The sequence below is a fragment of the Mauremys mutica genome, chromosome 5 (assembly GCF_020497125.1).
Source record: "Mauremys mutica isolate MM-2020 ecotype Southern chromosome 5, ASM2049712v1, whole genome shotgun sequence".
In the NCBI taxonomy this organism is placed as follows: domain Eukaryota; kingdom Metazoa; phylum Chordata; order Testudines; family Geoemydidae; genus Mauremys; species Mauremys mutica.
The window spans coordinates 100,810,952-100,837,661 of NC_059076.1; the positions used below are offsets into that span (position 1 = coordinate 100,810,952).

The 26,710-nt window shown below is 42.6% G+C and overlaps 2 protein-coding genes across 9 annotated transcripts in view; one reads left to right on the forward strand and one right to left on the reverse strand.

Moving 5' to 3' along the window:
* Positions 1-6,285, reverse strand: part of KLHL5 (kelch like family member 5) — a 104,698-nt gene extending 98,413 nt beyond the window's left edge. For 2 of the 3 annotated variants that reach the window (XM_045019103.1, XM_045019104.1), the window contains exon 1: positions 5,754-5,862. The gene's annotated coding sequence lies outside the window, so the exon portion shown is untranslated. Of the gene's footprint in view, positions 1-5,753; positions 5,863-5,961 lie in introns of those variants that run through there. The other variant, XM_045019102.1, reaches the window with a different exon arrangement.
* TMEM156 (transmembrane protein 156) overlaps positions 6,280-26,710 on the forward strand; it is a 36,692-nt gene continuing 16,261 nt past the window's right edge. Inside the window, exons 1-7 of one of the 6 annotated variants that reach the window (XM_045019112.1) lie at positions 6,280-6,360; positions 8,168-8,258; positions 8,446-8,613; positions 16,882-17,154; positions 19,958-20,221; positions 22,187-22,297; positions 26,504-26,602. In XM_045019112.1, coding sequence (XP_044875047.1) covers positions 6,355-6,360; positions 8,168-8,258; positions 8,446-8,613; positions 16,882-17,154; positions 19,958-20,221; positions 22,187-22,297; positions 26,504-26,602 — 1,012 coding nt within the window. In that variant the 5' untranslated portion in view covers positions 6,280-6,354. Of the gene's footprint in view, positions 6,361-7,217; positions 7,378-8,167; positions 8,259-8,445; positions 8,614-9,307; positions 9,417-16,881; positions 17,155-19,957; positions 20,222-22,186; positions 22,298-26,503; positions 26,603-26,710 lie in introns of those variants that run through there. The other 5 variants (XM_045019113.1, XM_045019116.1, XM_045019114.1 and 2 more) reach the window with 5 other exon arrangements.

Here is a 26,710-nt window from a genome sequence, read left to right on the forward strand (position 1 = left end):
CCAGCTCTGACAACGATTTGGGGGGCAGGGAAAGGCAATTACCAGCAATTAGTTTAAATTTAGTTCACAGATGTAACATCACATCTGTGAAATTGAAGATTTTGGAAGACAGGCTGCAGGATGCTTAATACTTAAGTCCATGTATTATAGGACAGTTCTGCCCCCCTTAACAATGCCACAATTTTGTCCATGAATAAAAGTTCTGGTATTGCAGCTTCTGTATTCCAAGAAGAACTCACTGGTCCATTTAGCCTGGTATCTTGCCTCTAGCAATGATGTGCTTGACTGAAAGAACAGTGATTATTTTAAAATCCTATTTGAAAATTTTGTGCTTACTATAGTTATTGAGTAACACCCAAGATGAATAGAAGTGAAAGCAGCTAGCAAAATTTATCTGTGTTTTACAGATTATTTTCTTTGTGCATTTGACAGCGCTTTGCATGTATTCACATCTAGTTTCCCACTGTACAATGACTTATGGACTAGTTTTGCCAAGACTCAACTGAATAAAGTTACTCGCATGTTTGAGTAGTTCCATTGTCTTTATTTGACATTATCTGTAACTTTTGAACCTAGGCAGTGCAATTCTTATTCATATGAATTCTTATTCATAAAGTCTAACACTTTAAAAAAATTGTCTATTACCCTTCAGCTTTAATATTAAAAAAGAAAATTGATGTGACCCTAGTAAAACTAAAGACTTTCAGTTTGTACATTGTTTTTTAAATGTCATTGTGTGGTGATGCAGAACTAAATGATAAGAGACTATCCAGAAAATTGCAAGAGAAGAAAAAAAATGATTTAATTCTTAACAAATACATTTCCCCACCCTCCGAGAATAAATTATTTTCTTCATATGTCAAGAGGAGAACAAGTGTTCATGGAAACATCATGAGTCTGCAGTTTCTGCAGATGTTCTACTGTGAAAGATTTTTAGCTTGATAATCAGTATCTTTAACATATTAATGTTCATAAAATGAAAAATTTAACTAAACTGTATCCTTTGAGATAGATGAAGCACATATGATTCTAATCTATTCTGGTTCTCATACTGTACCCATCACCATGATATCCAATGGTCTGATTATATATCCTCTAGTCAAACTTGCAAGTCTTTGCATATAATTTTCTGAATTAAATCAAAAGAGGCAAAATTAAATTATATATTACAGTAAATGTCACAGCTATTCATTGAAGCCCTGGACTCTAGCTTACCTGAAAGTGCTCTCTGTGTGGCAAAGAAGCTTAGAGTTGATTCTATTAATTTTCTACTTTAGCAGGCCATAAGATATTAACTTGTTACAAAAATATAACCTTTTAATACAACAACATAACCTATTTTAGTTTTCTTTAAGCAAGACTAGGAATCAAGCTGCAACAACATACGTATTTAAGCAAAACTACATTCCCATCTTATGTACAAGAAATACTATGTTTATACCACATCATCAAAAGAGAGCTCGAAGTTAATTGTAGCAATGTGTACATTATATGTCAAAGAAGAAAAAAAGATTAAAATATATTTGATTATGATATGCTGACAACTGGAAATGCTGCTCCCCAAAAACTGAGCAAAAAACTGTATGCTTTCCCTAAGTTTAAAAGTAAATGTATGAGGTAACTCATAAAGCTAACCAGTGGTTCAGTAAGTAGTTAAGAACCTGCTGTAATCCACACATCATTATCCACGTCCATAAAATACCAAGCAGAATTTTAAAAACCAACTTAAACTGTAATTATCAGTATTCAGACCTGGGACCAGATCCTCAAAGGTATTTAGGTGCCTATCTGCCTCTTTAGGAACCCAAGTCCACCTCTTGAGGCACCAATGACATTTTTGAAAATCATCACGCAGCATCTGCCTATCCGCTAGGCACCTAAGTTTTGGCTGGGTAGCATTTGCAAAGCCACCTATGCTTTGATGCTACCCCACAGCTAACTAGCAGCTTTAAGCCCTAGCTCACGCTAGCTAGGGGGAACACCTGTGGGGCCCAATCCTGCAGGCATGCTCTGAGCACACTTAAGACCTGTGACACCTCGCAGCAGGAAGGCCAGATACAGACCAACAATAGATGAAAGGGGAACAACACAGCACCTGCACAAAAGACAGGTGGGGGCATAGGGAAAGAGGGTGAGAGTGAGAGATGTGTTGACTGTGAGCAGGAAAGAGAGCAAGAGAGAAAAAAAAACAGTTTCAGCTGCTAGGGCATGGCCTACCAAGGCATCTAAGACAGGTCAGCCATTTAACTATAAGAGAGAGTTTGTGGCTGAGGATTCCAAGAGGACAGAGGTACCTTCTCTGGTCCATCAGCCGGGTCCACTAGGTCAACTGTTTAGGCACCTAAGCCCCTCTCCTTAGTGTTTCACTCTCAACTAGCTTAGAGGGCTCTCTAACGAGCTGCTGGCTTCGGAGGATCACTTTCTTAGGCACCTAATTCTCCCCATACATCATACAGGGAGCCTGGGCACCTAATTTAGGCTGAGTATTCCACTAAGTAGCAGGCCACCAAGGATATATGTCTACACTGCAAAAGCACAGAACCAAAATAAATCAGAGCAGAAAATCTCAGAGCCCGGGTCTACAGACTCGGGCTTGCATTGCTTGTGCTATGGAGCTAAAAACAGCCATGCAAACATTCTGACTCAAGCTGGGGCTTGGGCTGTGAAGCCCATCTCCTTCCCGGGCTTCAGAACATGAGGTGGAATGTCTACATGTCTAATTTTAGCGCCATAGGATGACCTCAAGTCTGTAGACCAAGAACTTGCTGCCACAGGGTTTTTTTTATTTTTGTTTTTTGGCAATGTAGATGTACCCTAACATGATAGTGTCCGCCAAGCTGAATGGAGCAACAACTAAGTATACGTGAGGATCTGGCTGGTGTTCTTAGCCCATGGGCCATGATCTTAAGATGGGCTGACAGAAGGTTTATATAGTTAAAAGACTGCCTCCCATTCGCTGGAAGCATAGTCAGGTCCCAAAGGTCAGCATTTTATTTGATCTATCACATGGAACAGATGGGATTTAGAAAAACAGAGAAGCATTTCTTGCAGCAACTACAAGGAGGTGGAAGAGGCTGTTGTTCCCTTGTCCAAATTGCCTATAGTGAAGAAGAGAAGTAGCATCTACCCACACAAGAAACTCTGTGAAAAGCACAGAAACTGATCCAAAGAACTGTAGGATGTGGTGTTAGAAGAAAAGCACAGTAATTTTGGGCGACAGGAGGTAAGAGAAGGAAGATCACTCATCTATATTAATGAACTGTATTATGAACCTTCAAAGTTACTTTGAAATTAACAGCTTCTTTACCATCCATTGCAATGTGCCTTGCTATTTTAAAATCAAATATTTTTCAGGTATATTCAAATCTTGCCTGTCAGTGTTTGTAAGACAATGATGGTTAAGTGGAGTTCTATTCTCAGACCAATAAGCACACAAATGACAGCCCAGCTCTTACATGTTACTCCATGCCAATGGATCACTTCATCTGTGCAGAGACACAGTGAAGTCTACGAGGGTCCACCAAGCAGAATCACTTGCAGGATTAGGGCCTATACATGCACAACCAAGAAAATAAATCCTATTCAAGAGCTGAAATGCAGAACTGTGGCTATATATATTATTTATGGGAGAGTTTCTGAACTATGATAATGGAATAACTAAAATGTGTTTTACAAGATATTACACAGAATGATAAATTAACTGACTTTCCTAAAGATGTAGACACTGCAGTTCTCTAGAACAAATAAGTGTCTGTAGTTTTACAACCAATCACACATATTATATACATATATGTATTTGGAATTATGTCCAAACTGAAACAATGCTATTGTTCCTATTTGTCACTTCAGATGGTGTTCTAAAATATATTTTAAAAATTGTGCTCTTAAATACTAGGTCAAAGTTTTTTTGGCAATTCACAACTTAAGATATAGTTCTTAAAAATAATTTTCTGGAAGAAATGTGTCATCAACTTGAAGTATAGTTTTCATTTAGAACCCAATTCTGTTCCTGAAGTCAGTAGCGGAACTCTCACTCCAATATCATCATGCCCCAGGATCTGATCCTGCAAACATTCTCTTTCTTATGTGATAGGATAGCAGATGATTGATAACGGAACTACAATTTAACTACTTAAATGCCTAAAGTTAAGCATACATAATCGTTTGCAGGACTGGAGCTACACCGTCTCTTTCAAACTACATTTATCTAGCAATGATAAGCATATTTCTATGAATATGTTCCCCTCACATGTGCTACTGTTATGTCTCATCCTCACCCTAGTTCAAACACTCCGCCCAATGAACAAAAATTAAGAATTGTAATCCACATATTACCTAGCAGTGCTACTATTAAAAAAAAAAAAAGCAGGCACAATACACTTTTACTGACACTGAAGTGAGTTTCTCTTTTAAAGAGTGTGGTGGTACCTAACATAATATCAATACAAATGGTCTCATTTCTCTTGCTTTCATTACAAAAAGTAAATACATAAATAAAATAAAGACGTTATAATTTGTTCAGTTTGTGCCCCATTAACTCCCTTTCAATTACACATTTCAAAATTTATCTTCAGTTATGCTAGAAGTCAACAGACAACAACAGTGCATTTCCAAAGGCCTTGCAATTAAACAAATATGCAAAGAAATAAGAGAACTGTTCTCTGCAGAAATCCTTGGGGGCTTTAAACCACCAATAACAACATTCTGCCAACATTACAAATATTGAACAACAAACAAAACCACAACAACAACAGAGATATCAAAACAGAGATCAACATCTATGAACTTTTCAAGAGAATACTCTGGCAACACAGGCTAAAGGAAAAGAGAATATAATTCATATACAAATGCTAGTAATAATCCAATTTTATGGTGGAACATGTGGGAAGTCCACAACACAGTACAATAAAAATTTTTAAACATACCAGAAGCAAAAATACTGCCAGTTTTGGTTGCTTTTGTACAAAATTTTATTTTATTTTGAGAGAGGCACAAATTTCTGTAGGCATTGGAAAAAAAAATAGAATTCTCCCAGAGTAGGAAAGGGGAAGGCCAATAATGGAACTATAATGGCAACTTTTGTTGATTTTAAATTTTGAGAATACCAGAAGTCATCAGAAGTGAGATTGAACATTATAGTATGAAGACCTATTTTTCCTGATCTTATTCCTCATACCCAAAATAAAAACACTATGGAAAGAATCTTCAGGAAAAGGAAGTGGAGGTATTGTTTCCAGCAAGATTAAGCAACTGCCCACCATAAAAGAGTTTTTGTTTATTTGAACAACTAAATCCTGATCCTTGCTAACACTTAGGACATGTCTACACAGGAAAGTTATTATACTAGTATATAGTAAAATGAAATTTAAACTGATATCGTGATACCACTGTAACTCCTATGTGGCCACTCTTATTCTGGAATAAGGGTGATTTTTTTTGTTTAATTTATGTTGTTTTGGAAGAGGTTTAACTAAACCAAAAAAGCCTCTCTTATCCCATAATAAGCATATCCACATGGGGAATTATATCAGTATAACTTGTTAAAACTTTCATAAAAAGCAGATGAATTTAAATTCAGTATGTGTTCTCGTGCATTAGGCTAGTATGTGTGCGCTAGATTAGGCTCCCCAGACCAGATTTCTGGCCCGACTGCCAGTGGGGCAGCAGGCTGCTACTGCGTGTCAGGAGGGAGACACCCCGCTGTTCACGTCGGACTCCCCCACCCGCTGCCCACACACACAAAGTTGAGTCACCTTTTGCACGAGTCTCAACACCACGCGACACTGACACAAGTTAAGTTCTCTCCCCCTCGTCCCCAGGAGCTTCCTAGACGGGGCCGCCTGCTCTCTGCACAGCGCCCAAGTCCAGCAGAGCGGCAGGATCGCTGCCCCTCGAGGCGCCCCCTCCCTGCAGCCTTCTACCTCCCGGCTGCCGAGCCATCAACCCGTCTCCTCTTCTCACCTCTCAGGGCGGGGGGGGGGGGGGGGCTGTCACTGTGAGGCCCCAGCCGCTTCCCTCCCTCTCTCGCGGCCCCCGCTATGCCAGGGAGGGGAGATGCAGTCACCAGGCAGCCCCCTCCCCGGCCACCTCTGCTGCAGGACTTCCCGGCTCCGAGCCCCGAACTTGTCCCCCAGGGATCCGGTCCCCCCCCCGCGCGCTCAGGGCGGCTTCATCCAGGCGGATGGAGGGGACCACAACGAAGGGAGGGGCCCTCAGCAACGCCCTCCGCCCAACCGCAGACTCCGCCTCGTCACTCGCGGGAGGGGAACGCCAGCTCCTCCAACCGCCGCCCGCGCGCCAGCTGACAGTTCACTTCCGCGCGCCTGAGGGGGAAGGAATTGGAGTCGCCGGCCGATGGGGGTGGAGATATGCAAAATGAGGGGCGGTGTCGCACCCGCAAGGGAGTAGGCGGGGTTGAGGCTGGTCGCCTCAGGAGAGAATGTTGCGTTAGGCCTTCTTCCCAGCAGGGTTAGGCAGGGATTCCCTGGGGGGGGGCAGCACAGATAGCGCCATGCTCTCCTCCCCAGAGCTGAGGATTCCCTCTGGTGGCAGATGGGATGTGGGGGCACTGCCACTCTTTGAGGATATTTATTTGTTCAATCTGTACTAAACTACAGGAAGGCCAAGTCTGCACTGGGAGTAGGGGGTGTGATTCCCAGCTGGGGCAGGCATGCTCGCTCAGCTAGCTCCATGAGAGCTAGCACTAGTATAGAGAGTAGCATAACTGCAGTAGCACAGGTAGTGGCAGCAGGGCATGACTTAGCCATGCTGAGTACATAGCCACAGGGTTTGGGCATGTTTGTAACATTCATTGAGGTAGTGCAAGTATGTTACTCATCATACTCCTAGCTCATAGTGTAGTAGCCTAAAAGAGGGCCCCACCAATTCTCCAGCTGCCCTTGGCAAGCAATCTTTATGAATATAAACATGAATGTATAAACAGACCCATCAGTTACCCCCAGAGGTGAAAGTAAGCCGGTCTAGTCCGGCGTACTGGCAAGAGCCAGTATGCCGTGCCGGACCGCACTGGCTTCCACGGCCGGGATTGAAAGGGTTAGCCCTTTCAATCCCGGCCGTGGCTCTGGCGGCTGGGCTGGGGCTGGGATTTAAAGAGCTCAGAGCTCCCCGCGGCTGTGGGCAGCCCAGAGCCGTTTGAATCCCGGTTGTGGCTGGGATTTAAAGGGCTCAGAGCTCCCTGTGGCTGCGGGCAGCCCAGAGCCCTTTCAATCCCGGCTGCGGCTCTAGCGGCTGGCCTGGGGCCAGGATTTAAAGGGCTCAGAGCTCCCCGTGGCTCAAGTGCATGGAGGTGGTGTCAGAAGCTTGTCCAGAAGGAAATGACACCACTCAAAAATTATTTGGAGGCACCTGTATCCAGTGGTGAGCTGGAGCCAGTTCGCACTGGTTCACGTGAACCAGTTGTTAAATTTAGAAGCTGGTTTAGAACCAGTTGTTAAAGGGGTGGGCAATTGGGAGAGGGAGGTTTTTCTGTCATTACACCAGGCCGCGGGCCACATCTGGCCCTCCTGAGCTCCCCTGTCCCCTCCCCAGTCTTCTCCCCTCTCACAGATCCTCATCGTGCCGCGCTGCCAGCACTCTGGACCACTCCTGGGCAGCTCTGCAGCTCCTGCCACTTTGAGTGGCATGGTAAGGGGGTGAGGCTGTGAGCTCCAGCAGGCTGCGTGGCATCTATACATGCTGCCCTGAGCAACAGGTTAGGGGGCTGGGCTGGGGCTGGGAGGAGAGGTTGGATAAGGGGCAGGGAGCAGTTGGAGGGGGTGGAGGTTCTGGGGGGGTGGTCAGGGGGTGCGGTCCTGAGGAGTCTCGGGATGGGGTGGTCAGGGGATAAGGAGCAGGGGGTGTTGATGGGTTGTGGGTTCTGAGGGGGAGGCTGGGGGTCGGATGGGGGGGCAGAGGGCTTGTACTCACTGGGAAGTTCCCTACCGGCTCTTCGGCGGCACTTCGGCAGCGGGACCTTCACTCTCTCTGGGTCTTCAGCGGCTCTGAAGGGCCCGCCACCGACGTGCCGCCAAAGACCTGGAGCGAGTCAAGGACCCACTGCCAAAGAACAACCTGGCCCTGCCCCTATTGTACCCCTCCCCAAATCCCCACCCTGGCCCCGCCTCTTCCCCAGCACGCCACATTCCCCCTCCTCCCCCCTCTCTCCCAGGCTTGCCACGAATCAGGTGTTTCACGGTGCAAGTGCTGGGAGCCAGGAGGAGAAGCAGAACACTGCGGTGCGCTCAGGGAAGGAGGCGGAGGTGAGCTGGGCGGGGTGGGTACCGGGGAGCTGGACTGCTGGTGGGTGCTCAATTTTTCCCCATGGGTGCTCCAGCCTAGCCCCTCCCCATGCCCCAAGCCCCTTCCTGCTCACCGCACCCCCTCCCACACCCCAAGCCCTTGCCCCCGCCCTACATTCATGGCCCTGCATGCAATTTCCCCACCCAGATGTGGTCCTCGGGCCAAAAAGTTTGCCCACCCCTGGCATAGAAGCATGTCCTCTGGAATGGTCATCGAAGCATGAAGGGGCATACAAGTGTTTAGCATACCTGACATCTAAATACCTTGCAATGCCGGCTACAACAGTGCCATGTGAATACCTGTTCGAACTTTCAGGTGACTCTAAGTAAATAAGAAGTGGGTAGTATTATCTCCTGTAAATGTAAACAAACTTGTTTGTCTTAGCGATTGGCTGAACAAGAAATAGGACTGAGAAGATTTGTAGGGTCTAAAGTTTTACATTGTTTTCTTTTTGAGTGCATTTATGTAAACAAATAATAATTCTACATTTGATTGCACTTCAGAATTTGTATGAGGTGAATTGAAAAATACTCTTTATTTTATCTTTTTTACAGTTCAACTATTTGTAATAAAAAATGATAATATAAAGTGAGCACTCTATACTTTGCATTCTGTGTTGTAATTGAAATCAATATATTTGAAAATGTAGAAAACATCCAAAAATATTTAAATAAATGGTATTCTATTACTGTTTAACAGTGCAATTTAAAACTGTGATTAATCGCAATTAATTTTTTTAATAGTTTGACAACCCTGGTTTCTAGGCATGATTTTCCTCTCACTTATACCATTTAATATTTAGTATACTTTCATTGTATTCAGTGGCCTTATTCCTCATTTATGCTAGTGTAAGTAGCCAGAGAAACTGGCTCTCTGAAACTCATGTAACAAAACATTTAAAAAAAAAAGGCAAGTCTTGCTAGAAAAAGGAAATGAATAAGAAGTATTTTGCATAAGACCAACACGAAAACAGGAAGGAACTTCCCACCAGTATGCTAGATGAGAGTTCTTCAGTGACATGTGCTTGACTATGAGAAAAGCAGATCTCCTGAAATTATTAACGGCAATAATTATCATGTTCATTGTAAGTTTGCCTGAATTTTTCAAAACTCATGAAGGTGAGTGATCCGCTTTAAAGAATGAGGGTTCTTCTTTATTTTAAGGTCAGATTGCAGTTAAAGAATTCATATGTACTTTCCCAGAGGAGCGGATTGTGATGCAATTTTCTTACTGATCGTAAACTTTACAAAATGTATATGAAATGTGTCACTTCAATTAGCTTTTTGTTTATAATAGTTAACTATATATATATAAATTATGAAGAATATTTGTCAAACAATTACATATGCCAGAATAAAAAATATTGTAGGTATTTTCATTTAATTTATGTTGTACTTCTTGCCTTTGGCGGGGGTTTTCTACAGAAGGTAATTGCTTGTTAGAATAACTATTTTGAACTTCTTGCACCCAAAAGCACAAAAATGTTTGTGACATTATTGTATTATACTTTCATTCAAAGAACATGAAAAATAGTTAATCCTGTTGAAGATATCAAAGTAGTATGTATGTATGGTGAACTGAAACAAAATAGTGCAGAATGGGTAGAACTGAGGGAAATCAATCTCTTAATATGAATTCCAAATATAATTTGGTCTTAGAGGTCAATACTGAGATTTGGGAGAATGAGAAAATGTATGAATAAAACATATATTCATTGTTATACCTTTATTTAAAAATCCATAGATAGGCTAACATTAAATTATAGGGTTTTTTCTTCTTTATTCCAAAGTAGGACTTTGAGGAGAAAAACATAACAAGAAAAGTGTCCATCTGATAAAGACGGTTCATTTTCCTGAAAGGCTTTATGTTAATTTTTAATGAAAAGTGATATTCAGTAAAAACCCTGAAATTTTGGAGGTTAGGAAAGTTAATTTAATTTGAATTTATATTTTCATTTACCAAGCAAGAATTAAATTGATTCTAACTCAAGCATAAGGATAATAATCTGTAGCTTACAAAATGATACTCCTGAGGGAATTCTATGCCAAAAAATTAAAAATTCTGCACATAATATTTTAAATTTCTCCAAAATTCTGCAAATTTTATTGGTCAATAAATAAATGTGGAGGCTCCAGCATGGCAGTTGGGAGCACAGGCCACTGACTGCAGAGAGGTAGGAGATCACCCTGCAGCCCCCATCCCGGGACATGGACTCAGCGGTGAGGCTGCACCCAGCCCTGACACAGTGCAAGGCCCAGACTTGCCACTCCATGCCAAGCACACTAGATGTAGACAGGCAGGCTCAGCCCAGCAGGATCCAAGTGTGGAAGGGCTTAGTGTGGGGAGATCCAGGTGTGGGGTGATAAGCAGGGGCGGCTCCAGACCCCAGCACGCCAAGCGCGTGCTTGGGGCGGCATGCCGCGGGGGGCGCTCTGCCGGTCGCCAGGAGGGTGGCAGGCAGCTCCAGTGGACCTCCCGCAGGCATGCCTGCGGAGGGTCTGCTGGTCCCATGCGGCTTTGGTGGAGCCGCGGGACCAGCGGACCCTCCGCAGGCACGCCTGCGGGAGGTCCACCGGAGCTGCGGGACCGGCGACTGGCAGAGCGCCTCCCGTGGCATGCCGCCCTGCTTGGGGCGGCGAAATGTCTAGAGCCACCCCTGGTGATAAGGGCTCTGTGTGGGGCAATCTGGGTGCAGGCAGCTTGGTGGGGGGGGGGTCCAGGCAAAGGGGGGGATCTGGATAAACAGGCTCATTGGGGTGGGATTCTGGGTGCAGAGGCAATGGGACTCTGCAGGAGGGGTCCAAGTGAAGGTGCTTAGGGCTCAGTAGCAGGGGGAGGCTAGTTATGGAGGGCTCAGCGGGAGTCTGGGTTCTGGCTTGGTGGGGCTCAGTGGGATGGGGATCTAGGTATGGGGAGCTAGTCAGGGTGGTCCAGGTGCAAGTGGGGTAGGGCTTGTGGGGGTTCAAATGTCTGTGGAGGCAGTCTGGGTGCAGGGGTGGGGTCCTGATGCATGGAGGTGGGGCTCAGAAGGGGTCTCTGGGTGCAGGAGGGCTCCAGATGCATAGGGTGAGGCTTGTTGGGGTGTGGGCTTGGGTTCAGGGGGCTCAGTGTGGAGGGGTTCTGGGTGCAGGAGGTGAGGCTTGGTGGTGCAATCTGGGTATGAGGTGGGTCCAGATGCACAGGGGTTGGGCAGATGGGGGAGCAGCTCCCTATATAGTGACTGCTCCCCCCCCCACAGATGAGGAATGAGGGGGCAGGGAGGAGTGGGGGTGCAGAGCTTCTTGCAGCCAGAGAGGTTTCTGGAGGTGGGTCTGACCCAGCCCATGTCACTTCTTGAAAGGAAAGAGGAAGTCCCATCCTTTCCAGCCCTGATGGGACAAGCAGCTGAACCTGGCATAGGGTAGGAGCCACCGGCTGGGGCGTCCCCAGCCCACCCCCCAGCAGTGATTTACCTCTCTGCTGGCTGCTCCAGATGCCTGAAACAATGAACCTGCGCTGCTGGGAAGCGATGCATGACCGGTTTTGCAGCTTCACTTTGTTGCCTCATCAGAAAGTCATTTTTCTGCGGGGAAGCAAAGAAATCTGTGGGACACATGAATTCTGCACGTACGCAGTGGCACAGAATCCCCCCAGGAATAAAAATGACAAGATCAGTGGGATGCTTTAAGTTTTCAGATATTGTAGAAAGTGTAAACAAAGTTTGCAGATTGCCATACCTAATGTTTTACCTTCATGTAAAAGTTGCAAAAGTGCTAAGTAGTAATCAAATTGTTTAACAGATTGCACGAATATACAGTGATGACATAAATGTTACTACAAGAGAACGTGTTGACATTACTGTCAGTACCATGTAATAATTGTTATTTCTAGTTGATTTTTGCATATATGGTTCCTGTTTAGATAACACTGCATGGTATAACTGATGCAACCTCAAAAATTTTGTCATTTTGAACCTGCTGAATTTTAACTACAGTGTTGGTAAAATTAGAAAGCGCAGTTCTGCCTTAAGTGCTGCTCTGAGGGTTTCAGAGGACTTAGAGCAAAATATATGAGAAGCAGAATTCACCACAAAACTCTATCTAGGAATTTTAAAACTAGCCACCCCATGTTATCTGGATGCTTGCTAAACTATGTAACAAATTATGAGTTTATGTAAGAGGGTGTAAATACACTGGAATTACCAGCCTAGAATACCCCATCTTAGAATTTGGCCCTGTGTGTGTCCTCAGAGCTGCATGGGCATTGTTAGTTAAAAATCTTCTTTAGGAGACTGCTCTTGTTCTGAGTTTTGTTAGAAACCTGAATCATGCAGATGTTTGCCGAGGTTCAGCTAAACTTCTGGCAATTTCAAATTAAGTGTTAAGGCATAGAAATACTCAGTTAAAGCATACAAACAACCTCAACTTTGTTGGATAGTGTTACCCTAAGGAGGCAGGGGGGAAACAAGAAAAAAAGTCTGTGTCTTTAAAATCAGTTTAATCTAATCTGGTACAAGGACTAATATGGCCACAAAGACTAATAGGCATCATTCATAATGGTATACTATTGCATGACATCACTACATGGCAGAATGAAGGCTGTTTGAGTGCCTTAATTGTGTGTTTCCATATCTTACATGTTTGGATTTCTTTTATTTAACCTTAACTCTGAATTTCCTGGATCTACAATGCTTGTTTTGATGATAATCACAACATGCACATAATATATTTACCCTAACTTACTGATATGTGTTCTCAACCTTAACTCCACCTTAATGTAGTTGTGTGTCTGAGACAGTGGATCCTTGTTTCCTTAACTACAGTATATTTCACTATCTCAAGAAAGCATTATGAACTAAAAGGCATATCCTGTCACCACCCTTTTGTGGAAATGCAAGATCTATAAATAAAGCAGCAATACTGGTGCAGTTCTGCTGCAAAGCGGGGGTTCAGTTAGGTTGTGGACTGGCAGTGCAGGAGACAAAGGCAAACTCCATGAGTGTGTGTGGGGGGGGGAGGGGGCAGCAGAGACAGGTGGGGGCACATGTTACAACCTTGCCCACTGTATGGTTACCAGTCTGTTGCAAGTGGACCCCATCGCTGGGTCCTATGTGCTTCCAAGCTGAATGGATCTTGGTAGAGTCTAGTCATTGTTTCTCAGCTTAACCCGTGTAGTTTAGCCCCTTCATGGACTATGTGGGAAGTGAATAAGGCACAGTGGCAGAACTGAGTGACATTTTGAATTTCTATCTGTGGTAAATTCTGACATTTCAACATTTGTTTTTGTCCCTAAAGAGGATGAAAAGTTGAAATTTAGAAACTTTTCATGGAATGGAAAATCTGAAAAAATGTAAATGAACAAATGTCTGAACATTTCATTTGGACATTTTAAATCCAAACAAAATATTTCAACATTCCCACAATTGAAATATTTCATTTTGATTTGTTGAAATTATCCCAAATGCTTCATTTCAAAATTAACCTGTATTTTCTTATGGTGGCACATTGCATTATGGGAGGTACAGCACAGTAGGGAGCCTGGCTCAAAAGGAGAATAGGGACATCAGGGTCCCAAACATCTCACATAATGCACCCAGAGTCATGTGACCACACCTCTCAGTCAGAGTGAAATCAGCATGTTGCCTTATGGGAGAGATGGTCTTCTAGGGGCCCCAGTCCATAGGAGAGAATAGGGACCAGAACAACAGTTCCCATATGATAATGGTACATAATATGAAAATACAGTTTAATGTTTTGTTGAACTTATTCAAAATGAAGCCCAACCCAAAGTGATATATTTAATTTCAAGTTTCTTGATGGAAAATTGAAAATTTTCAGCAAAATCAAAGTTTTCCTGAAGAAAATTTCAGTGTTGCACAAACTCCATTTTGATGGAAAATTCCTGAACAACTTTAAACATAGGCTTAGCAAAGGAACTTCTTAACCACAGAAACTTTACTCTTAAAGCGGCAGAGGGCTTAGAAAACAAAACAGGAGTCCTGAGCAGAGGTGAAAGTAAGCCAGTCCGGTCCGGCGTACCGGCAAGAGCCGGTACACAGCCAGCTGTACCAGCAGGGGGCTGCTTCCCCATGCTAGCAATTTTAAAGGGCTCTGGGCTCCTGGGCAGCAGCAGCTGGAGCTCCAGGCCCTTTAAATAGCTGCCAGAGCCCCGCTGCCGGAGCCCCGAGGTCGCAGCGGCAGCTGGGAATACCAGGGCTCTGGCGGCAATTTAAAGGGCCTCCTACTGAAATGGAGCCCTGGGCCCTTTTAATTGCAACGAGAGTCCTGGCTGCCGCCACAGCTACTGCTACCAGCAGTGATATAAAGGACCCAGGGCTCCCAGGAGCCGCTACTTCAACCTGGGCTTTGGGCCCTTTAAATCTCGATTTAAAGTCCCCCCTTCTTCCAGTTGAGGCCCCACCCCTTCTGGTTGAGGTCCCGACCCCCTGCTCAGGACCCTGGCCCTGCGTACTGGTAAGTTCTTTAAGTTACTTTCATCCCTGGTCGTGAGACACACCCTCCCTTGGTCTGACCTCACCTCTTCTCATGAATCAAAAGGTTGTCAGTGATTTAAGTTAGGGAGAGTGTCTCTTGCTGTCACCTGCCTGCCTGTCCTTTTTATGTGATGATGGTTGCTCTCCCTCCCCTGCACACAGGAGCTCCTGCTCTTATGTAGGCCTCTGTCTCTCTGCCATGTACTCCACTAGGGACCACCAACTTCCCTCCAGTCATGCCCACCACTTTTGAGGAAAGTCAATTGTTCCAGGGAGATGGGCTGGTGGTTGAGAAACACATATGAGGTTCTAGTCTTGATGGCTTCTCAGTGATAGTGTTTCAGTGAGGTATCAAGCCTCTTCCCCAAGTAGAACGGCTGCCTGGAATACATAAGAGGCTGCCTTCGGGTAAGTTTAGTTATATGTTCAGCACATAGTACGAAATGGAGTTCATAATTTGATACAGAGATATCTCACTCTGATATAGCACACTCAATAGTTTCACAAACTACATGGACAAAATACCTATGTAAAAGATTTGTAGCAATAAGTAGCCATTTATAGCTTGAAAGCTGCAGTAATAATTTTGAGGTGGCTGCATAGGTGCTCAGCATCCTAGCTCCAGGATGGGAAGGAAAAATTAATTTCCTTCCCCTACACATTCTGACATAGATCATCTGCACAAATAATATTTACTAGGAGTTTATTTGGGCAGACAATAAGAATTTGTCTCCAAAGGTCCACATCTCTCTCACTGTGCAATTGAGGAGAGATCATGGACATTTAGAAGAAAACCTTCAACTTGCCTAAAGAAGGATCAGGCCCTAAATTTCGTATTTTTAAATGTTCTTTATAATATTATAATAAATCATTGTCTTATATTTTATGTGCATAATATGATATTTTAGAAATCACTGCAGTTTTTGTTTTTATGACATATTTATTACTCTCCAATCTACTGTCACAAAAGAAGAGAAGGTAATTGACTTTGCATTTACTGTAGGATGTCATTTCTTTATCCTGTCTGAAATTTTTCACTAAATTGATTCTGAGGCTAGTCCCCCTGGATGCTAGCACAGATGGCCTATTGCAACTGTCAGGCTACAATGAATGTTGGGCCAGTTCAGGGATGTATTTTCATCGCTATACATGAGAATTTATGGCCATATAACTCCCATTAGTGCTAGTGGGAATTAGATACTTAAAACCCTATTTCATGGAGATGAAAGTATATATCTAAATTGGAAGGTGAGCTACTGTAGTGTGGGTTCCCATACCATGAGCAGAAACAGAGTGGTTATTTGGTTTCTTAAGAAGTTGGTGTTAGGTACCAGCATTTTTTGCTCTTTAATTATTTTCAGATTTTAAAAAATATTTTAAGACAAGTACAAGTTCAAATATAAAAGTGAGCTGTACAAAAAAGCCTTAATGGTTATTTAGTGTGGAAGAGAGTAGGAAAAAATAGGAGATTCATCCTCCTCCTTAATAATAAATAATAGAGTATCTTTGTATCACTTGTCCAAGTTGAATCGATGCACACTAGCTAAAATCAAAGAATATCAAAAAGAAGGAAGTGAAATAGGAGATAAAATTGGTGGATGATTTTTGTGTTAGAGTACACAAAAGCTGTAGTGTGGAGGTTTCAGGTATATATAATCTTGCTTTATGAGAGCATTATCTTTGGAGACAGGTTTAAATTTGACTACAGCTGTTCTCCAATACAATCACAAAGACTTATTGTTACCATGTAGGTTTCTGAGCAAACTTCCCCTCTGAAAGTGTTACGGGCTTCATCTTTTTTCAAATAGGATCAAATCCTAAGAGCTTTGGAAGAGGAATTTGTCCAGATACAATTATGAATGCAGGTTACAGAAGAGATTTAGTATTATTGAGCAATAAAATCCACTATGTACGACGTGAGAGGCATTCTTCTTTCATGCTCTCCCATTATACAATATGTTCAATATGCTGCCAGAATTTGAGAGAAAGTATGTTTCATAGTAGCATGGTGAAAGAATATCTATCTTTATACTTACATGTACATATTTTACTATGTGCTTCCAGTATGACCATCCTTACAATATATAACTATCTTTCTTTTTGTTTTACAGCAAGCACTATGATTATATCATGCATCGATGCTTGTTCATTAAATAAAGTCACCTTTCCAGTCTGTGCTTTTAACAATTCTTCTGAAAGCTTCCTGCAACAAGGAAGTAAAAAACAGACTGTTTTTTTGAAGGTCTTTATAAATTACTCTGATTTTCAAAATACTCCAAGTATTTGCCACGTCTCCAGGACTGAACTGCAACCATGTATTTTAAACTCAACCTGTGAATCTGAGGATGATATGAATGTTGTTCACCAGGGATCAAGATCAGAAGGTAAAGAAAGAGAACAAGGGAAAAGAAGTGCTTAGTTTAGAGGTAGTTAATTACAGTTGCATACGATTTTTTTCATTTTTATGCCAGTTAAACCATCATGAAAATGCGATAAGCTTTATACTGATTCCTTAATCATAAACTCCTGGAAAACTGTGTGAATATAGGTTCTTGGCCTTAGTAGCTTATTTTTGCATTGCTACAAAGTGCATAATTAGCAGGGGTGGCTCTAGGAATTGTGCCGCCCCAAGCAGGGCGGCACGCCGCGGGGGGCGCTCTGGCGGTCGCCGGTCCCGCGGCTCCAGTGGACCTCCTGCAGACGTGCCTGCGGAGGGTCCGCTGGTCCTGCAGATGCTCCACCGGAGTCGCGGGACCAGCGGACCGTCCGCAGGCATGTCTGCGGCAGGTCCACCGGAGCCGCTTGCCGCCCTCCCGCAGCACGCCACCCCAAGCGCACACTTGGGGCGCTGCGGTCTGGAGCCGGCCCTGATAATTAGTGCCAAATTCTGCCCTCAGATACCTAGGCAGTGTCATGAGTGCAGAATTTATATTTAGAGCTAAATCCTGCCTTCTGTGTAGTGGCCTCATCAAAAGCCTATTGAAGTCAAAGGGAGTCTTTCCATTGACTTCCATGGGCTCTGTATCAGGCCCTTGGTGCAGAAAGGTGACGTTATGGGAAAGAGTATAGAAATCCTCTTTTCCTCCTTCTACCTATTCCAGCAGCCAGCCAGAATACATCTACAGGTCCTTAACTTATACCATGATATGTTTTTAAAAGTTTGCACCTGTTCATCCTTCCCATCTTCATGCATTCTGCTTAAATCCTTAATTTGCCCCTAAAGGGCATCCTGTCATCAGGTTTCATGCAGCACTCCTTATTGATTTCAATGTGGAGTTCTACTATGGAATATAATTAATCAAAAGATAGTTTTCCTGTGGTGAAAGGGGACATTGAGAGAAAATATCTGAAGAATGGCTTTGAAGACAGGATAATAAAACAAATAATGATTAATAAGAGTAGACTGTAGTTAGCTCTATACAAATGCATGGGTAGCAGAGAGCTAAAAGAATCAGTGTCAATATTTGCAATATTGAGGGTGCTTAATTCCAGAGTGACATTGAATGATTCAAGTAGGACAAGACTGAAAAAGTCCTAGCCTCTTTCCAGCCATCCAGGGCAGAGCAGGGAAGTCAGAATCTACACCTTTTCAGAGAGGGTCTCATCCTCTCTGTCTGGCATGCACTTCTCCAGTGCTTCTGGAGACATTCTGGATTTTGCCCTCTCAGTATGGACTCTGCCTACTGTGACAAAGTTGGAATTTTCTGTAATATTTTTATGAATCCTAGGCATGCCTTAGTTTCCCTTTGTATGTTGCATTGCTATCCAATGGATGCAAAGGTGTTAACACTGTTCCTGGAACAGTGCAGGAGGCAGAAGGTGTGTGTGTGTTACCTTGCTGTCTGGGGGAAATGAATACAATCATTAAAGAACTGGCTCAAACTGACACAAATCAACAGAGGTTCCAGCAAGACAGAGAGATGTCCCAATCAACATGTAATAGCAGGAAGCCCCAGCAGGCAGAACTTGGGAACTGAGCTGGAGAACAAGATGTCAGGTGACTGGATGAAGGGGGCTTTTTGGAGGGACTCAGGAACCCAGACTAGGAGAGACTAGAGGGGACAAGAGAGGGAGCCAGAAATGGAGTCCGTTACAGCTTCACTGGCTCATTATGGCACTCCTTTTACCGAGATTGGACTATGGCTTAATTTCTGCCCCTCTGTGCTGACCTAAAGACTTTGTGTGTGCCAGGTGACTACTAAATGGGTACCTTGTTTTGGAAAGGCTGCCTGTGTCACTGCAAACACTCACTGAAAGCACTGTGCCCTGAACGGGTACTGTATAAGCCTCTCGTAGGACCCTGGCTTGACTGGATTCATTGCAGGGAGCCACGGAGAGAGACAAGGATTGCTGGTGCTGATGGCTCAGTTTTGGAGTCATGGAGGTCTTGGCCTTCCCCTGTGGAACTATATGGGCCCTGGAGGCCTGGCCCACTAAAGGAGTCACTCCCAGGAGATTAGTTACAGGCTGGAGCATGCACCAGACTTTGTGACTCTGTGACACCTGCAAAAGCCAGAATAGGACCCCGAATGAGCAAGTGCCCAAGTCTAAGATATTGTTATTTTCAAACTGCATGCATAAAAATTAATCCTCTAGCTTTTACAAATTAGTTCCCTGTACAGATTTGGAGAATAACCAAATAAGAAGTATATGGGACAAATTCTACCCTCATATTGGCTTTTTGAACCCTATTGATTTTGACAGAGGTATATGGATGTTACTGAGGGGAAAACATGTTCTATTTTGTTGACATGGACATGGTGGAAGCCCCATAGCTTGAATCACTTAAAATTAACTGGGCAAAGCTCTGGAAAATATTCCAAAATGGCAAGGAGATGGGCTAGATGGCATATCCAGCTCAAACCTCTATAACTTTCACATTTTTATTTTTAGTTTAGTGTTGGTCTGTGTTATCTCTGACAATGACAAATTCAAAAAAAACTTTTGCAGCTGGTAAATGAAGTCACTAACATTTACAAGGAAAACACATTTTGTATAGCAAAATCAATACAACTTAGATCCTTTCTGAAGGCTTATTACATATATTATTGTCCATTTTACTACTAGTCAGTAATGAGTCTTACCGTCTATTTATAGGAATGGGGTTTAGTAGTGAGTTATGGTACTTTTATTTTGTAAGTACAATGTGCTACATAGCAGATCTTAATGTTTTTGATTTATTTGTAGTTCCAGAAGTGAGAGGATCATTAGATATGAAAGCAAAAAAATTTATTTCTTTCCATAAACATTTCAATTTCACTGTGGGTTATGTGAATGAAGAAAGCAAGGAATACAACACTTACTATATACTGGAAGTCCTCATTAGAAATTCTACAACCAGAAGAGGAAACACTACAGAAGAAAACATAAATGACTCATGTATAGCAGCAATGATGGAAGACCAAAATGGCTGTATAAATATTTCACTGCAACTACAGCCTTATGTGGAAAGTAAGTTATGAAAAGGGAATGAGAGGGCAAATCAAACATGGAACTAATATGAATCTTACACTAAGGAAGGAAAACTTCCAGTAGGCAACCATATGCAACTGTTTGAAAGGATCCCCCCAAAATGGAGTGCAATTTTGATCACCCTTTAATGAAAGGCCACCTGAGCTAGACAACAAATGCTCTTTAGATAGTACCTTAAGGTAGATTTGCTGTATATTTTTGGAAACAACCTGAGAGCGCTAACATTTGTGCCTCTGATTAACCTTTTTTCTGGCTTATAGTTCAGAGATTGATTGAATTTGTGTTTAACAAGAATTGATTTTTCTTATTTTTATTAGTTTATTTTGCCAAAGTTTTTGGCACAGTCCTGCTCCCTTTGAAGTAAATGGCAAAATTCCTCTTGACTTCAATGGGAAAAAGATCAGGCTGCAATGTCAGTGTCATAATGCAATGTTTCGCTTATATTCTAAGTCCAGTATGCTTCGGGGAGAAGTCTTGGTCCAGTTAGTGAAGACAGTCTCCTTGTGAAAACAATCTTTTTCCAGAGGATAGCCTGTCAACTCCTTAAATTTCTTCTTGTGCTGCATAGGCTTTTTAAGGGTCTTTTCTGTCTGATTGTCTGTCATACTCAATGCAATAGAAAATTTGCCATTGGGAAATTGGTAAACTCAAGTATTATTTATTATTTATTTATGTATTGAAAATTCTAGATTTTTAAGTAGGCTGTGTCTTCACTAGGGAAAAATAGGTTAGTTCTTCACTCGAATTAGCTAACTCAAATTAACTATTTGAGGTAAAATCCTAGTGAAGATAAGGCAGTTTGCAGCTTTCACACAATTAAGTAGGCTGAGTTGAAGTCTAGGCTGTCTCATAGTCTTTCACTCCATCTACTAACTTGCATTAAAGCTACAATCTGTTAGGTCCTAACTAGAACTTTACCTCAAGTTAATTAACTCGACTTGAGAACATTTTTTTCCCTTAGAAAGACAAGGTCTAAAGTTTGGGACGTGCCCAGAGTATCAGGGAAATAAAAATCAATAAATATAGGGTAGCCAGGTGGGGAAGAGCCATAAAAATCTGGCCTTTGGAAGGGGAAGGCATAGGTAACTGCATAAGGCTGCCTCTCAGGGGCAGCTTATCCATAAGAATTGGGAGCTATCAAATGGAACCATCTTGTTACTTACTGGGTTCCTCTGTGGGTTTTCAGTTGTAACTGAGTAGGGGACCCAGAGGAAGTTAATATAGCTCTAAACAATATTAGCTACTGAAGAGATTTCCATGTGGAACTTGTGGGTTTCTGCAGCCGATATTTCCACAGAGAACAGCCTCCTTCCTGTGCTTGCCCTGGCCCCAGGATGCTTTCTCTCAATAGAGCCCTAATAGATGGGATTTCCCAGGAGGTGGTCTTGGAAGTGGCATGCCCCTCCCTTTTTGCATAAGCAAGAAGATTTCCATAAGCACCATGTTCCTCCCTCTCCGGCATATGCAGTTGGACTATTTGGTTGTGGACACAAGAACAGGTGTATGTTGTACGCTGCACATGTTCCTTCTATTTCTCATCAAAACATATGCCCCTTTTTTGTTTATATCACACTCCCATGTAGATGTTGACTTTTGCAGTGTCTTCTCATTGACAGGGTCACATATAATTTACACATGAGTTGTTAATTCACATATTTCACTTAACTATCTCAGACATGCACTGTGATACATCCAGATGAAGATGAAACTTAATTCCAGACAACCCTACTGCAACCATGAAACTTAATTCCAGACAATCCTCCTTCTGAACAGCAGGGGAGGGAAGAGAGAGGAAAAGGTGTTTTGTCTTTTCTTTAAAATTTGTAAGCCACTGAGATACCCTGGTGATGGGTATGGTATAGATATCTAGATAGAATGATGAATGACAGAAAAATAATTATGTATTGCTTTATTTTATCTCTTCTCCATTTTATTTTATAACAGATCCAATGTGTATGCCGAAGATTATTTGGCTTGTTCTGATTCCATTTGTTTTTGTGCTTACCGTCATTACTGTTACCTACAAAGTATTCCAAGAAAATAAAAAACACATCCGTAAGTAATGAAGGGTGAAGCTATATACATTTAAATTCCTATAATTTTTAAAAAGTACATTCAGCTTTGCAATAGGCTACACCCTTATTTATTAAAGCAGTTTAAAGAATTATGTTTTAGCTGTAATATGCAATACAATTTAAATAATTGCAGATGGGAGATTGGAAGGCTCAGCAGATAGATAATATAATCTTTCCCCACTGGATCACAAGTTCAAATCCAGCACAGGTTGGCAGTGACTGAAATATGTTAGCAACTGACTGATGCCTGGTGGCCTATGTGAAATGAGCTGATGGTTTCAGTCCAGATCTCAGAGATAGGAAACCACAATTAACTTCTTTGTTCAGAGTCTCAACAGAAGAGCCAAAGACTGAATAGGCATAGAAACTGAAATATCCTCTTGCTCCTAAAGATGATCCCTGAAGATTAGGATTGAGGCAAATTAGGTAGATGTGATGAAGCATTCACGGCAGCTGCCTGTTCTGAAGACTGATAATCCAAATTCAGCCCTGGTGCAGTGACACAGAGGTCAACTGCGTTGCACTTGCTTACACTGAAGCTGAATTTGGACCAGATGGCCCTTGTTTTCAGTGCTAATTCAGCACCATGTATGCATTTTGAGTATTTAAAAAAGCATTTACTGTGCTACAGTAATGACCAAAATAATTTTCTAAACAGTATCTTCAACACTACAGGCTAAATTCTGGCTGCTCCCAGGTGAGATCAGTTAGAGTAGAGGCTACATAGGGAACTACCTCCCTCCTAGTAACCCAGCACTCCATTAAGAACTAGATTTCTGGGCAACTGACATAATGCCTGCACCCAGCAACACTCTTCTGTACTGAAGGAGTGTGGCCAGCTGGCCTTTGGTACAAGCAGGTTTCTGCTTTCTGTGTGACTACCAGAACTCTGAGACCAGTAGGTACGGAGGGGAGAACATACTGCTCCTTTCACCAGCATGTAAGGAGTGTTAGTAAGCAAGCTTCTACCACACAGTGCTCACTAAGGCATCTGCCCAAAGCAGCCAGGATGCTGCCGAGCACTAGCACTCAGTTGTTACAGCTTTGTACTCTCCCAGTGCTCCAGAACTGAGCACAACCAGAATTTTTCATTATTTATATGGCTAAAATGATATCACTTATGTGCCTTTAGCCATCCTAACTCTGTGCACTGTCAGCCATTTCTGTAATAAACGTATACTGTTAGGATTCTGGCTTTAATCATAATTGAACAAGAGGAAGAAAACTAAATGCGTGGAAAATGTTTCTATTTAAAGGTGATCTGAAAGATTATTTAAATGAATAAGCAGTAGAGTTGTCTAAGATCCTAAATCTGAAGCAAAATACATGGATGAATTTACAAATCAAAAAAAGAATATATTTTAAACTATATCATTAGAAAATTATTTTATCTTTTTATTTCTTGCCAGAACCTGAGTCAGTTTTTTCCATTCTTTTTAAAAATACCTCCCCCCCCACCCCAAAAAAAACCCCCAACTCAAAAAACACATAGCCTTGAACTCATGTCCTAGCAGGAGTAATTTTAAGATTACCTATGCATTTTAAGGATTTAAGAGTAAGATTTTATAGCCTTTGGAGCATAACCTGTGATTGTAATGCATAAATTTCTAAGGTAATTAAACTATTTTTTGTATTTATTTTTCAACAACTCATTCCATCTTCAATTATGAGTTTCTCCGCATTTTCAAGGACATAATCAGTAAAAGAAAAATATTATTTAAATTTTCAAGCTTCTAAGCTTCCAATTACTGATTTGATTCTAGAATTATAATTTCTATTAATAATTATTGTAATTAGTTAAATGTAGAATGTTATATTTCATAAAAGCCCACATTAAAACAATGTTAAGGTTGCAAAGTCAACCACACAAAAGTTAGAAAATGTCAGAATTTAAGATTGCCTCTCCAATCTGAATTCCACCCCCTTGTGCATATGCCTTATGATACAGTCTTTAATTACATACTAGATTACTGGTGCCTCCCCTAGTATAGGGGGGCACCATATAAAGGGGAGGACATGTGACCTCCCCAACCCATGTTATCTGGGGGGTGGAGGGCTTTGTCCTCCTGCTGCTCTGGCTCCCCCCAGCATGGTCAGCTGCTCACAATCAGACCCCGGAGTCACTCTCAGATGCTGCCTGGTGCAGCACAGCAGCTGCCTGGGAGAGTGGCTGGCTGCGGCAGCAGCAGGTTGCCTCCCACCCGGGCTTGGCTTCCTGGACAGCGACTGAGCGAGTCGGAGCCCCCTCCCCACTGCCCCCCAGCATGCTCAGAGTCAGCTCCTGTCCCCAGAAGCTGAGCCTGGGCAGGGAGGGGTGGCAGCGGCAGCCTGTTACCTCCCCAGGCTTGACTTCTGGGGACAGGAGTTGACTCTGAGCATGCCAGGGAGGGGAAGGAGTGGGCTTTCCGACTCACTTGGCCACTGTCCCCAGAAGCTGAGCCTGGGCGGGGGGGGACAGCCTGCTGCTGCTGCTGCTGCAGCCAGGTGCGCTCCCAGTCAGCCACTGTGCTGCACCAGGCAGCGTGCTTGGAAGAGGCTCTGGCCCTGCCCTTTCCTCTCCCCACCCAGGTTGGCTGCTGGAGGGGCACTTGACCCTTTGTGTCCCTCCCAGGAGTCACCTCAAGGCCTCATTCAGTGCACAGGATGGACAGTGGTCAGGGAATGAGGCAACTGTTCAATATTTTTATTCTCATAATTCAGTTAGTGGCTCTTGCCTTATTACTGTATACCATTCAAAGCATGCAATTAATACAGAAGTATTCATTTCCTTCTAGGCTTTTCTAGGGTTCTCCTCACCGTAATATTTAAGGGTCTCACAAACATTACAGAATTTATCTCCAAGGTGAGATATGAGAGTATTAGTATTCCCATTTTATGGATGGGGAAATTGAGATGAAGATTTGCCTGAGGCCACAAATGAATCAGTGGCAAAGCCAGGATTAAAAATCTGGACTTCTGGCCTTCAACCTTCCAGTCATTCCTCCAGACTGCCCTACCACTGTGCATCCATAGCTCCAATTGACTTTAGTTGCTGTTATGAGTGCTCAGCACTTCTGCATATAAAATCTTGCATGTCTTTAATTGGAGTTTCAGAAAATGAGGAACACACAATTAGAAGCTATCTGCCAAAATTTTGGCTTTAGTACTTTTCTTGGTATCATATAGGAATACTGCAGCAAAGGCAGAGACAGAACTGAATTTTTCTGTGGAGCATCCACTTATCTTGACCTGAAGACAATCCTTTCTGTATTCTCTTTGTCTTCCTTTCTACATGCCTTCAAATGAGGCAGGGCTCATACAAACAGCTTAATCCACTATACAATCCTGATTCTCCTTGTCTAGGTTACAAATCCTTGAATTTGTAACCTAGACAAGGTTAATTTAATTGTGGATATAATTCCCTAGGGTTTTTTAAAAGGTAAAACCAAATTCTATTAGAGAATAGTAACAACCATCCATAACACTTCATTGGTAGGGTTGAACTCTGAATCATCAGCATTGCAATATAGTTTTACTACAGAACTAATCACATCAGCAGAGCTTTTGTCCTGATGGGGCATAGGGGAGAATGATTGCTAAGATCAGGTGTTGGATCCAAAAGGTGGTCAAGGATAGCTCTGCCCAGTTCTCTCTCTCCCCATTTCCCCCTGGGAGGGCTGTGTGTGGTTTCTTCTCCATGTGATACTCTCATAGAAGAGGACAGGTTGCTGGGTCCATGAGGAGGTAATGTTAGGGAGAAGCTCAGCCTGAGTCCTTCTCTTTCTGCTCCCAGACAGACTGACTGCCCCCAGAACTCCCAGTGCAACATGTGATTCTTCTGCTTTAGCAACGGTTTGGGCCTGCCCTTAGATTAGACTATTCATGTTCAGTTAATATTTTGGCAGGCTTCCAAAGTTATCCTGAGGTACATAAGTGTCTGAAAGGAAAAGATAATTTTCAAAAGTCAAACTTGAATGGAATTTCACTGGACAATGAAAAATCTGGCACCCAGGTTTTCTCTTGGCCCAATTTTCCAGTCTTGCTGTAAACAATGGAGGCATTAAAGCAACTTAAAAAAAGGCACAAGGCTCTTTTATAATGGAAAGTGTTAGGCAACCTAAATATAGGGGTTGCTATGAGCTCCCTGGTAATGAGTAATATATATGTAATAATACAGCTGAAGATAAAATATTTTTGTTTTAATCAGATAGCAAATATAGAGCAGCGGCAGCTTCTGTTATCCAACAAAAAGACAGAAAAAGCTCAAAAGAATCTACACCTACTAATATTATTCAGCTCCTTTCAGGTGAGTAATATATAAGCAAAATAAAAACCTAACTAATTCTGAAACAAAGAGAGGGGCCAAGAAAGACCTTCTAAGACATTCTGTCTTAATCCCTATATTTTGTAGAAT